At 41.0% G+C, this 14,187-nt stretch overlaps 1 protein-coding gene across 2 annotated transcripts in view; it reads right to left on the bottom strand.

Moving 5' to 3' along the window:
- Positions 1–1,548: 1,548 nt before the first annotated feature.
- Positions 1,549–14,187, bottom strand: part of HEATR3 (HEAT repeat containing 3) — a 35,461-nt gene continuing 22,822 nt past the window's right edge. For both annotated transcript variants that reach the window (XM_040253470.1, XM_040253471.1), the window contains 3 exons: positions 9,586–9,729; positions 6,039–6,215; positions 1,549–2,323 (listed from right to left, as the gene is read on the bottom strand). In XM_040253470.1, the coding sequence (XP_040109404.1) occupies positions 2,201–2,323; positions 6,039–6,215; positions 9,586–9,729 (444 nt within the window). In that variant the 3' untranslated portion in view covers positions 1,549–2,200. The remainder of the gene's footprint in view (positions 2,324–6,038; positions 6,216–9,585; positions 9,730–14,187) is intronic.

The following is a 14,187-nucleotide window of genomic DNA, read 5'->3' on the forward strand; positions in this document are numbered from 1 at the left end:
TAAGACAGAAAAATCACTAACATTTATTTGACAAATTTATCGAGAGCCTACTATGAACTAGGCCCTGTGCTAGATATTTCATGTTTACGGGTTAGAAAGTGCGGGAAAGATGACAAAATCGGAACTTTTATTCTCTTTGAAAATGAATATATGCTATAAATATTTGATGCAGGGAGAACTCTGAAACTTTTCTTCATTGAAATAATTTCTCTCTCAAAACTACAATGAGCCTTACGCCTGCTAGAAGGATTTTCAAAAGGATAAAGTGTTGGTAAAGATGTGGAGAAAAGGGAATCTTTGTGCAGTATTGGGGGGAAAGTAAATTGGTGTAGGTACTATTGAACGCAGTAGGGAGGTTCCTCAAAAAATTAAAAATAAAACCACCACTTGCTCCAGAAATTCCAACTCTGGGTATAGATCTGAAGGAAACAAAATCACTGTCAGAAAAAGACAGCTGCACTGCATGTTTATTGCAGCCTTACTCACAGTAGCCAAGATAGGGAAACAAACTAAATGTCCACCAGTGGATGTATGGATAGAGAAAATGTAGTGTATACACACAATGGGATAGTATTCAGCCGTAAAAAAGATGGAAATCCTGCCACTGGTAACAGCAAGGATATACTTTGAGGATATTATGCTAAGTGAAATAAATCACAGAAAAACAAATACTGTATGATCTCACTTATACGTGGAACCTAAAAAACACCCAACTAACCAAACTCAGAGAGAAGAGAGAATAGATTGTCAGTTGCCTGAGGCGGGGGGCCAGGGCTGGGTGCTGGAAGACAAGCAAAATGGGTGAAGGTAGTCAAAAGGAACAAACTCCCAATTGTAAATTACTGGGCATGTAACGTACAGCATAGTGACTACAGTTAATACCGTATTGTACAGTTGAAAGCTGCTGAGAAAGCAGATCCTTAGTCTTACCACAAGGCGAAAAAAATGTAACTATGTGAGGTGATGGATGTCAGTTAACTAAAGTCCTATGCTGGGTATGGGGCCTTTTAACAGATCAACGGAGATCTACGGTAGGGAAATTTTCAAGTCTCCAGCTCCTCTGATCAGGCAAGTGGACAGACAATGGACTTGGGAGAGGGACCGTGCTCAATGACGTGCACTGAAACTCCCTCCCTTTGATCCACCTGCCACCTGCTTCTTGAAGAACACTGATAGCGATGCTGGAGATTCGAGGAATAAAGATGTCCTTTTTTAAAAATTAATTTTTATTGGAGTAGTTGCTTTACTGCTGTTAGTTTCTGCTGTACAGCACAGTGAGTCGGCTGTATGTTTACATATATCCCTCTTTTTTGGATTTCCTTCCCGTTTAGGTCACCACAGAGCACCGAGTAGTCTCCTGTGCTATGCAGTAGGCTCTCATGAGTTATTTTATGCATACTATCAATAGTGGATATGTCAATCCTAATCTCCCTTCATAAATCTTGTTGTTAATAGCACACATATATTCAAAGCAAAATCCATTAGCAAGCAGACACCTAGGAACAGGATTATCTGGCATTTAAAAAAAGATTTTGCAAGACACAAAGCTTTCAATTTAAAAATTATTTATTAAAAAACATATTCTCCCAATTTTGATTGCATTTCAAATTAAATAAGGAGTGATGTTACAAATCAACGGATCAGATCCTTTCATACAGAGAGTGATGATGGCCTCATTAGCGAGGAGTATAGTCTACTAAATAGTGGAGTATGAATCCAACTCATTCCCCTCGTCATGAAAGGTAGGCATAATTGATAGATCTCACACCAGAAAAAGTTATAGAGCGTGTTTTCATATTTCAGTTAAATATTTAGTTATTATAAAATGACACTGGCTTAAAAGAGCATCCATGTTATGCTCTGGATTTTCTTTTGCAAAATCCAAGGGAACGTGATTGTTTGGCAGTGTCTTCCCTGCTCATGAAGAAGCACCTGAGATTCACTGTGTTTCCAGCCTTTGGGTTTCCAGTGATTGAAACATGCTGGAAGCCTGAGAGCACTAGCAATGCCATACAGATCCCAGAGCTTAAAAGGAGTCTCTGACATGTCCTGGAGCTTTTATCAACTTCAAATGAATACACAGAACACCAAGTCACTAAAAAAACAAAAATGACTTTCAGAAAAAACACCCTGAAAGGAAACCCTCTAGTATTCTTCAGTGTTGAAAACTTTGGGGTGAGGACTAGTCTCTTTCAATGGTTCAAGTAGTCAGTCTTTTCTCAACAGTTTCTTGATAAGCAACAAATCTTCTCAAATTCATCTTCACGTTGTCAAGAACACACAGCTGATCTGGACTGTATTTAGTTCTCCCTTCTTTTCGTATCTGCCAAAAAAATATCATATGAGATTTGGTATCTACCACTAACGCCTTTAAATAAGAAAGCATTTAATTTGGGGTGTATTTATTTTTAGAACAAACAGTTGCCAGAAATTGGTGGAACATTTTCACTTCCAAGGTGATGGAACACAGTACATGAGCTGTAACAAAGATATATTAGATCATGCACCTTTTATTCATTTTTTATTTATTTCTGGCTGTGCTGGGTCTTCGCTGATGTGCGCAGGCTTTCTCTAGTTGGAGCGAGCAGGGGCTACTCTCTAGTTGCGGTGCATGGTCTTCCCGTTGTGGTGGCTTTTCTTTTTGCAGAGCACAGGCTCTAGGGTGCACAGGCTTCAGTAACTCTAGTGAGTGGAGTCAGTAGTTGTGGTGCATGGGCTTAGCTGCCTCTTGGCATGTAGGATCTTCCCGGACCAGGGGTTGAACCCGTGGCCCCTGCACGGGCAGGTGGATTCTTAACCACTGGACCACCAGGGAAATCCTGTGCACCTTTTAAATGATACTTATAAGAAAAACTGAATCGTAGACTTGAAAAAGAATGAGTATTACTGCATATGAACTAACCCCCACCTCTAATCTTGAGTCCATCTGGAAGGCTTATTTAAAAAGCAAAGTGCTAAAGCTCCAATACTTTGGTTACCTGATGCAAAGAGCCAACTCATTGTAAAAGACCCTGATGCCGGGAAAGAGAGGGCAGGAGGAGAAGGGGACGACAAAGGATGAGATGGTTGGACGGCATCACCAATTTAATGGACATTAATTTAGGCAAATTCAAGGAGATAGTGAAGGACAGTGAAGCCTGGCATGCTGCAGTCCATGGGGTTACAAAGAGTTGGATGTGACTGAGTGACTGAACAAGGCCGGTCCACATAGTTTCTGATAGGTCTGGAGTTAGGCCTGAGAATTTGCATTTACAACAAGTTACCAAGTGATGCTGGCACTGCTGATACAGGGCACTTTTGAGGATGTCTGCTCTAGAGAAGTTTTTTAGTAAAATGCATTATGCTGTGTTTAAATGCAATTTGGGGCTAAATATAAACCAAACAGCCTTTAATGCAACTGTGGTTTCATTTACAAAGGACAGTCATGTAAAAAAACGGCATGCTGCCATTCTGGCTAACAAAGATACTTCATCAGGCCTTCATAGCTTTGAGAAAAGAAAACACTCAGTTAAATGGCACTATCACTGCCATGCACACTAGGTAGGCAAATCAATCAGAACAGCGGACGTTCCGGAGATGAGGGGTTATTCTCCTAGTTCACAGTTGACGTAACTGCTCTCTGAGCATTTGTTTCTGCAGAGTCTGATGACTCTCAACCACATCTGCTTTCCCAGGGGCTGCAAGGACAGGAGATACTTTCCTTTCCCTTCAGACTCCTTTTTCAGAAGTTTAGAGGGCCTGTGACCTTTAAGAACAATGTGGACACCCTCCATGTACTGGTTTAGAAATGTCTCTAGGAGACAGTGTGAAATAAAAGTGCATAAAGTACAAGGCTGTGAATATATTATGCTATAATAAAGGGGAAAAATACTAACGTACATTTGTCTTTGTGCAGAGAAACACCATTCGGTTTGGTTACCCATGAGGCAGGCTGGGAACAGGTGGGAATAAAACTTCTCACTGCTTAAAAAATAAACACCAAGGGAATGTCCTTGGAGGTCCAGTGGCTAAGACTCCACGCTCCCAATGCAGGGGGCCCAGGTTTGATCCCTGGTCAGGGAGCTAGATCCATCTGCTGCAACTAAAGATCCTGCACGCCACAGCGAAGACAGAAGATCCAGTGTACCCAACTAAGACACTGAGCAGCGAAAATAAACAAAGAAAAAAAGCCACCCCAAAACAAAAAACAACGCCCCCCACCCCGGGTGTGGGGAGGGTGAAATGGGTGAAAGTGGTCAAAAGGCACACACTTTCAGTTCCAGATGATCCCTGAACACTGCAGGGGTTAGGGGTGCCAGGTCCCTATCCCCTTGTTGAAAACCCAAGTGCAAGTTCACTGTTGGCCACAGGTCCAACCAACCGCAGATCACATAGTACTGCAGCATTTACCACAGAAAAAAATCCATGTATTTAATATTTAAGTGCCTTTGCACAGTGTCATTCAAGGATCAACTGTGTAAGAGAAGTAAGTTCTGAGGATGTAATGCAAGCTGACTACTGTTAACAACACTGTATTATATATTTGAAAGTTACTAAGAAAGTAGATTTAAAAGTTTTCATTACAAGAAAATAAATTTATCACTACATGTGGTGATGTATGTTAACGAAATTTATTGTGGTAATCATTTTCCAATTTATATACATCTCCAAACATTATGTTGCATACTTAAAACTAACACTATGGTGTAGTATGTCAATTATATCTCAAAACAAAACCAAACCCAAACAAACAGAACCAGAGGCTTAAACAAAGCATAATTAAGAGCAAGCTGATTAATATTCCCCCCTTAAGACTAAAGTCACCTACTAGTGATGCTTAACTCAATGTCATCCACTATATTACTATATTTTTAAATGTTAGATGTCAAACATGAAAATGCTACAAGACAAACCAGTTATTAACACTCCTAAACAAACACTGATCTATCTGTGAGAATGGGCATGGCATGTGTGGCTATTTTTTTTCCTTCTGGAAAACAAAACTATTTTTTACACCTTAAAAAAATTCAAAAAGTTTACATTTCTAGACATACAATCATTTTACCTAAAAACTTGTCACAGAGTTCTGCCTATGGGAATTCTCTAACGCTTGTTAGAGAAAAGAAATAGACACTGGAAAGCAACAAAAGCAAGCTAATTTTCCATTAAAACCTCTACTTTCCTGACAAAGAATTCAAGGCAAAAGTTAAATTCAAAATGTAAAGTTAAAAAATACAAATATTTTTATTTCTCAAAATGAAATATATAGATTTAAATAAGAGGAGAACTGGCCAACTTAAATTTGTGAATATGTGATCAAAGGCCTGTTTTTAAAATTTCTCATTGCTTTCCCCCAACCACCAAAACATTTTAAATTATCTTTTTGACTCAAAGTTAGCTTTGATGCTTCTGATGAATCAATCGATCGATCGATAAAAAGGCAAATGAAGGTAGCTGCATTCTCCATTACAGACCGGCTGAGAGTTTGTTTCCCTTTTTTTTTTCAGAGGACCAAAGGGAAATAAATGCAGTCAGTCTACAACGCATTACATGATATAAAATAAATTTAACACTGTCTCTGAAAGTGCTTTGCAGGCCGGACTGTAGTGCTTACACATAAGCATCGTTAACACTGCTAAACCGCCGCAGAGAGAGGAACTTGTCCACACCATTTTGGCTCAAGCCACAGTGATTCAACAGAAAGGGCTCAGTCGCCCTGACTCAGCCAACAAGCATTTACACAGAACTGGGGACGAAGTGCTGTATGAATCACCAAGACTGCAAGCAGGGAACCACACACACCCTTGTCCCACAGAATGCGGAGACGTCAGCATTTCTAAATAAACCATTGGTGGTTTAGTCACTAAGCCGTGTCCGACTCTTTTGCAACCCCACAGACTGAAGCCTGCCGGGCTCCTCTGTCCATGGGATTTCCCAGGCAAGAATACTGGAGTGGGGCTGCCGTTTCCTTCTCCAGGGGATCTTCCCACGTCTCCTGTGTTGGCAGGTGGACTCTTGACCACTGAGCCACCAGGGAAGCCAAATAAAATGTTACATACCTTCATTTTGAAGACTGGCTGGAATTCTTTCAGAGTAGATAACAATTTAATTTGAACTGAGGCCCTTTCAGCTTCTTTACCGTCTGCAAAAACGTCAAAGAGGGCATCCAAGGCCTCCCCTGCTACCACAAGACAGGGGTCTTTGGTGGCAACCTCAAGCAGAAAGCACCCGATGGTCTGGAGAAAACAAAACACAGCAAGGGATCGTCCAATATTCTAAGTCAGTATTCAAAATAAGTACTAACTCAAAATGTGACAACAATTTGCACATAAAATTTTACATACAAATGCTAGGGGAAAGTTAACACTTCTAAAAGACTAAAGACTTGACATATATTTATAAAAATACCAAGTATAATGTAAGCAAGATAAATTCAAAACCTTAGTTTATATTAGTAAATAAAGTGAACTAAAATCCATAAATGACATACGATAGACTGACACCAGAAATTATTAAATTTTCCCTTCTATCTATCTCTATCAAGAAGGCCTTTCCCACGGTGCCAAATGCATACAAATGTTATCGGTAACAAAAAAAACCCTGCTTTTTAAATTATATGAGAAACACTCAGACATTACAAAAATTAAGAACATACAATCTCATTTTGCTTCACTGTGATGATTTTTAACATCCACTCATTTTTTTTTTTATGATTAGCTAGCTATAGGAACAAACTATTCCCAATGCAAAGAACTGGTCAAGAGTAAGGTGGTTTTATTTTGGTTGTTTTGCTTCACCGTTTACATCTTTAAAGGCAATGTGCACACCTGTTATTATGGGTGAGAGAGTGAAAATGCTGAGTCTGAAATGCAGCTCTACTGCAAATAACAGGGTGACTCTGGGACCTTGCTACTCACTCTGGACCTCCATTTTCTCATCTAAATTTAAGTGGTCAAGAAAACGTCTAGGAGAGTATTTAAATTTAATATCCCATTGGGACTTCTCTGGTGGCACAGTGGTTGAGAATCTGCCTGCCAAAGCAGAGGACACAGGTTCAGTTCCTGGCTCGGGAAGACCCGACAAGCTGGGGAGCAGTTAGGGCTGCGCGCCACAACCGCTGAGCCTGCGCCCCAGAGCCCAGAAGCCCGTGCCGTGCACCAAGGGAGCCCCTGCAATGAGAGGTCTGTGCCCTGAGACGAAGAACTGCTCCCGCTCACTGCAAGCAGAGAAAGCCCACACGCACCAATGAGAACCAAGAACAGCCAAAAATATCAAGAATAAATAAATTTAACATCCTATTATAAACATGGAACGTTCAGCATCACCCATGAAGTAGTCTTACTGAAAAAGCTGAACCTGAATCTAACCTAGCCTTTAGATCTAAGCTCCACTCTGCAGGAAATTCAGAAGATAAAGGAACAAACTTAACACCACAAGGAGGCAATAGGACAAATCCACAAGGCTGAACACTAGGAGCCAACTGACCCAGAAGCTGAGGGAGAAAGAGGCAGCGTGCAGGAGGTACTAGACGGGGCAAAGCTCTCAATGAAGAGAGACTTCAGTTCAGTCGCTCAGTTGTGTCCAACTTTCTGCAATCCCATGAATCGCAGCACGCCAGGCCTCCCTGTCCATCACCAACTCCCGGAGTTCACTCAAACTCACTTCCATCGAGTCAGTGATGCCATCCAGCCATCTCATCCTCTGTCGTCCCCTTCTCCTCCTGCCCCCAATCCCTCCCAGTATCAGAGTCTTTTCGAAGACCCCAAACCAAGCACAACATGGAGACCTGACTTAGACTCTGCTTTAAACAGACAATCTGTAAACAGTTATCCTGGGAACAACTGGAAGAATTTGAATACGGACCAAGTATTAGCCATATTAAGAAATAATTGTGTATGGCATAGTAATGGTGGCTATACAAAAAAACTGTCTTTATTTTTAAGATGTGCATACTGAATAATAGGGACACAATACCAGGATGTCGTTAATTTGACACATTCAGCAGAGGAAGTACTTTAAGTACATATGATAGAAAAGTCGTGACTGTTAAATACGCTTGACGGCCATACAAAATTCACTGCACTTTCTACTTTTCTTCATGCTTGAAAATGTGACTAAATAAAAACATTTTGGAAATCTTACGTTATGCCTGAGAAAAATTTGCGGTTCCTCTAAAGTGGGCCCTGGATTTGACAGTCTTAAGGGGTGGGAAGTGACTACACCTACACGTGCTCAATGGTATATGTGTACATGTACAGAGTAATATAGCTGTGCTCTCTCACTTAGGGTCTCTATACTAGAATCCCTCGAGTGACACACAAGGAATGGGTAAGAGTGGCTGCCTCCCTGGAGTGGAACTAGGGGACTGGAATTTTAGGAGTGATGTGCCTTAGCTTCCCTGGTGGCTCAACTGGTACAGAATCCGCCTGCAATGCAGGAGACCTGGGTTCGACCCTGGGTTGGGAAGATCCCCCAGAGAAGGAAAAGGCTACCCACTCTAGTATCCTGGCCTGGAAAATTCCATGGACTATACAAGTCCATGGGGTCACAATGGGTTGGACATGACTGAGCAACTTCCACTTTCAAATGGTTTGGATGTGCACATATCATCGTTTTGAAACAGGCTTCTGAAAAATACCAGTCACACTGTTAGGCTCTTAGCAAGTTAAGAAGTACTTTAGGGGCTTCCCTGGTGGCTCAGCGGTAAAGAATCTGCCTGCCAGTGCAGGAGATGTGGGTTCAATCCCCAATCTGGGGAAGACCCCACATGCCCTGGGGCAACCAAGCCCGTGCACCACAACTACTAAGCCCATGCGCGGCGACTACTGAGCCCACGAGCCCTACAGCCTGTGTTCCACAAAAGAGCAGCCACCACAGTGAAAGCCTGTGCACTGCAACGAAGACCCATTACAGCCAAAATAAATAAATAAATAAAATTATATATAAAAAAGAAATAATTTATAATAACCACTTTATTATCCACTGCCAGTAATCCACGCTTTGGCAATTACTGTTAGGACAAAGAAGGGTACCTTTACTATCACTGTCCCTTTAGTTACTAGGCTGTACCTCTGGCAGTGCAGTTGCTGAGCAACTTGCTTAGATCAAGTGCTGGAGGCAAACATGCTGAGTGAATTCCTTGTGTGCGGGCACTACCAGAGTCGCCGCTTAAAATTTACGGAGTGGTCTCGGGATGAACTGGGTGGCAAGGTGCAGACTCCACTTCAGCCTGGTGTGCTGGGAAAACTGTTTGGATTGCTCTGTATCCTCAGGAGAATATAATGTGCACACATTTTACGCAACAGTCAAAGCAGGGTCAACTTGAACAACTTTGAACCTTGGCCTTCCACTGAAGACAAATTTACTTTTGAAAAACATCTCCAGAATAAAGTTAAATGGCAAAATGAGACTCGACTCTTCAGTCTGACTCATGGAGTAAGATCAGACCAAAGGGTATACTTCATAATGTATCTTAATAAACAACTTGATATGATTTCATCTCATGAAATCCACAGGAGATTTTGAAATCCACAGGGGTGATTTTAAAGTCACTCTCCTCCCATTTTTAGTGAGTTAATGGTTCAGGTTGGAAGCACAGTGTTTTACCTTGAGAGTGTCGAGTGTGCCATCTTCTTTGGCTAGGACGCTGCCTGTGATTCCTAAAATACTGACCACGTTCACTCTCACCCCCACATTACTACTGTGGATGCCTGCTGTGCACAGTGTCATCAGCTGGTCGGGAGTCATACACTGTTGAAAGAGAAGGAGAGAGTATTTAGCATGTTAAACTTGGCCAATTCCAACAGCACATGCCTTGGGATTGGCGAGAATCTCTTGTACCGGTGGCATGACTCTACAAGTGACAAGAACACTGGGTGGGCAAGTTATTAAATATTCTAAACACTCCTAAAAACAACTAACTCTGCACTAGGATGAGGCCTGCTCACGTCACTGCCACCACTTACTCTATCATGGCTGGGAGCCTGTAAAAAATGGGCTGAGCCTACACAAGGTAAGAGCTGACTCTTGAGATCTGTGTGCTATGGTAGATTATTAAAGATTGTAGAACGCTTTCAATTACGTAGTGCTTCCACCACATAGTGATAACTTTTATTTTAAGCTGATTTGACTTCATTTTTGGCTGCACGATGCAGCATGGGGCATCTGGGATCTTCATTCCTCAATCAGGAATCAAACCCATGCCCCCTGCATCCCTGCATTGGAAGCCTGGAGTTTTAACCACTGGACTACCAGGGAAGTGCCTTAAGCTGATTTGCACTCATGGATGCAGGTATCATTAGAGTGAGAATGTCACTTTCCATTTCACAGAAACTGAAGGTCAAAAGTTTTGTTCCTGGAAAAAAATTAAAAGAATACAACTTAAAGATATATATTACAGGCCAACATCATATACTATATTTAATAGTAAAACATGAGCGACTTTCTGTTAAGACTCTGAAAGAAGGCCAAGTCTGGATAGCACTGCTCTAGGGGCGTGGCCATGCAATGACTAAGGAAGGAAGGATGGAAGACAGCCCATAGGAAGAAAGGAGGCCCAAGAAATGCAAAGCCAGGTTCCTGGGAAGAGTATCCACGTGGATTCTGAAATCACCCAGAATCATATGGGACCAGTAACAAACAACAGGGCCCAACAGTAGGAATCTTCAAGGAATGAGTGGCCCCTGGGGATGGTGGGTGACTATAACTGAGGGGTAGGTGGTGTGGTCTAGTGACATGTTACTCAGAACTGGAGGGTTTCAGAAAGGAAGAAGTGAGTGTGGTTTAGATCTGTGATTCTCAAACATCAGTGCACACGACCATCGCCTGGAGAACTTGTTAAAACGCAGACACGGTTGGGCCCCTCCCCAGAGCTTCTGCTTCAGTAAACTGGGGGAGAAATCCTGGGATCTACCCTTTAATACAACAAGGAAAAAGACCACCAACTCAACAGCAAAGCTGGCAAAAGACAAGGAAAGTCACAGGAAAAGAACGCAAAAGCCCTTAAAAGACATGAAACGATCTCCAACCTCCTCAAAAGAAATGCAGATTAAAACTAAGATACAATTTCTCACCAACAAACCAGTAAAGATCCAACATTTTGACAACATATTCTTCTGGTGAGGGTGTGACAATACAGGCACTCTCAAACGATGCTAGTGGAGATTCGAAATGGCTCAAGACTTGCGAGGGGGACAAGAGCAATGCCTACAGCGGAGCTACTGACGTATCTGTTCTCTGAGCTGCAGGCCCACCTCTAGAAATAGGCCACAGAGACATAATGGCAAAAACACAACAGAACTTCGATAAAGTGCTACTCGTTGCGGTTCTACTTGTAATAGCAAAAGATGGAAAGAACTAAAAATCCAGCAATGCCAACACGGCGAATAAATATGGAATATGTACACAATGGAGGACTATCAAGCTGTAAAAAAGAAATGAGAAACATGTCGACATACTATGATGACTAATAAGAGAGAAAAGCAAAGTGCAGAAGCATCCTTATAAGAAAAAGGGTGAAATACACATACATACATATTTTGCTTATGTTTTCTGAAAAAGAACAACAGAATGATAAACAAACAAATCAATAAGGATGATTACCAATGGCATGAAGAACAGGGGCAAGTGGACAGAAACTAGACATCCCTCTACATATATTTGTGTGTGTGTGCATATAAAATATACATAAAACTTACCACTTCAATCATTTAAAAATGTATAGTTCAGTGGCAGGAAGTACATTCACATTGCTGTCTAAGCAACTATCACCACCATCCATCCCCAGGACTTTTTCATCATTCCATACTGCAACCCTGTACCTATTAAACTGTATCTCTCTGAGCCCCTGCTAACTATTCTTCTACTTTCCGTCCTTACAAATTTAATTATTCTAGGTTCCTTATAGAGGATTCATATAATATTTGTCCTTTTGTGTCTGGTTATTTCACTTAGCATAATGTCTTCATGGTTCATCCATGCAGTAATATGTACCAAAATTTCAGTCCTCTTTAGAGCCGAATAATATTTCAATGTATGTATACACCATATTTTCCCTTGAATATATCCTGCTTTAGTTTTAACTCTGAAATTGGGTAAAAAATTTATTTAATTAAAAAAGAAAAATTAGAGCAATCAAACAAAAAATGCTTTTAAAAAAAGCTGAAACTGAAGCTAACTTTATAACAAACCACACAAGATAATTTGTTCAAAGCTAGCATAGTAATTTGTACAGTCCTAGAGGGATTTTTCTTCCTAAGGACAAAAAGAATCACAAAGAAATCTTAAACTACATCCAGTAGTGTTATTGTTAGTAATAACAGCGTTACTCTGAAGCTAAAAACTATATGCCATATGATGAAGTAAATAATAATGAGTTCATAATGATACTTAAAAAAAAAAATTCACTGATCATTTTTAGAGACTGCTAGGACACCAACTCCAAAGAAGGTGATGGCACCCCACTCCAGTACTCTTGCCTGGAGAATCCCATGGATGGAGGACCCTGGTGGGCTACAGTCCATGGGGTCGCTAAGAGTCAGACACGACTGAGCGACTTCACTTTTACTTTTCACTTTCATGCATTGGAGAAGGAAATAGCAACCCACTCCAGTGTTCTTGCCTGGAGAATCCCAGGGATGGAGGAGCCTGGTGGGCTGCCGTCTATGGGGTCGCACAGAGTCAGACACAACTGACACGACTTAGCAGCAGCAGCAGCAGCAGCAGGACACCAACTCATTTTCTGGCAAAAAGGGTCGGGTGGGGAGACAGAACCATACCCTGCCTTTTTTGGTATGAAGTGTATTCCAAAGTTACCAAAAATTGATGAAATAAGAAGTTCTTACTTATGGAAGAATCACAGCTAATAAATGTAAAAGGAACAACAAAATTAGGGTATCTTTATCTTGCAAATCCTGGTGAAATAATGGATCAATATAATAATCACTGGTTGCTACAAGTGAATCTATGGATATTAAGATTTTAACATCATTATTTTACAACAGTGTATCACTTGTGATATAAAAATAAAATATACATACACCACTACGAATTATTTTTATCTAAAAACTCTGATCCTGAATCTAAGTAAGGCTCTAGACGTACCCCTCAATTTGTAGGAAATATGGAAGACAGACAGACCTGTTAAATAACATTGTTTAGCCAGCCACATCTGAGAATGGGGGAAATTCTTTAGGATAAATGATAACCTATTCAATGGAAAGATAGTTTGAGGAAAGGTGGGCAGGTAGGGGAGATGTTATAGATTCAGAGATTTCAGAATCTGTCAACATGCGAAAAATTGTTGTCTAGTTGCTCAGTCGTGTCTGACTCTTTGCAATCTCATGGACTATAGCCCACCAGGCTCTTCTGTCCATGGGCTTTCCCAGGCAAGAATACTGGAGTGGGTTGACATTTCCTTGTAATTCAGTACTAAAAGTTACTGAATTACATACTTTAAATGGGAGAACTGTATGGTATATGAATTATAAAAAAATACACATTTAAGAGACCAAAAAATCAACTAAGAACAATATGTGGATCCTGCTTAGATGCTGATTTGAACAAACCATTAAAAAGAGAGAGAGACATTTTTAAAGCAATCAGGGAAAAGTGAACTCAGACTGCATATTAAATAATAATTTTAAAACATCTGTTAATTTGGAGGTTTGAGATAGTTGTAATGTGGTTAAGTTTTTTAAAAGTTCATTTTCTGTCACAGACAACATAATGAAGCACACAATAAAACATTCATGGGTGAAAGAATATGATTGCCTTTACTATTCCAAGAAGCAAAAACAAAAATGTAGGGAAAATGAAAGAAACAAGAAAGACAAGATGGGACTTCCCTGGGGGTCCGATGGTTAGGAATCTGCCTGCCAAGGCAGGGCACATGGGTTCGATCACTAGTCTGGGAAGCTTTACGTGCCATGGGGCAACTAAGCCCATGCGCCACAACTACTGAGCTCACATTCTGCAACCAGTGAAGCCCATGAGCCCTAGAACTTGTGCTCTGCAACAGGAAGAGCCAGCGCAATGAGAAGAAGCCCATGAACCCCAACTACAGAACGGCCCTCACCTGCCACAGCTCGAGAAAGCCCGTGCACAGCCATGAAGACCAGCGCAGCCAAAAAGAAAGGAAAAGAATGACTTGTTGACGCTAGGTGATAATGCTTGCAGGTAACTACTATTATCTCTGCTTTTCATGATGTT

This window comes from Oryx dammah, unplaced genomic scaffold, assembly GCF_014754425.2.
Source record: "Oryx dammah isolate SB20612 unplaced genomic scaffold, SCBI_Odam_1.1 HiC_scaffold_13, whole genome shotgun sequence".
NCBI classification, from domain to species: Eukaryota; Metazoa; Chordata; class Mammalia; order Artiodactyla; family Bovidae; genus Oryx; species Oryx dammah.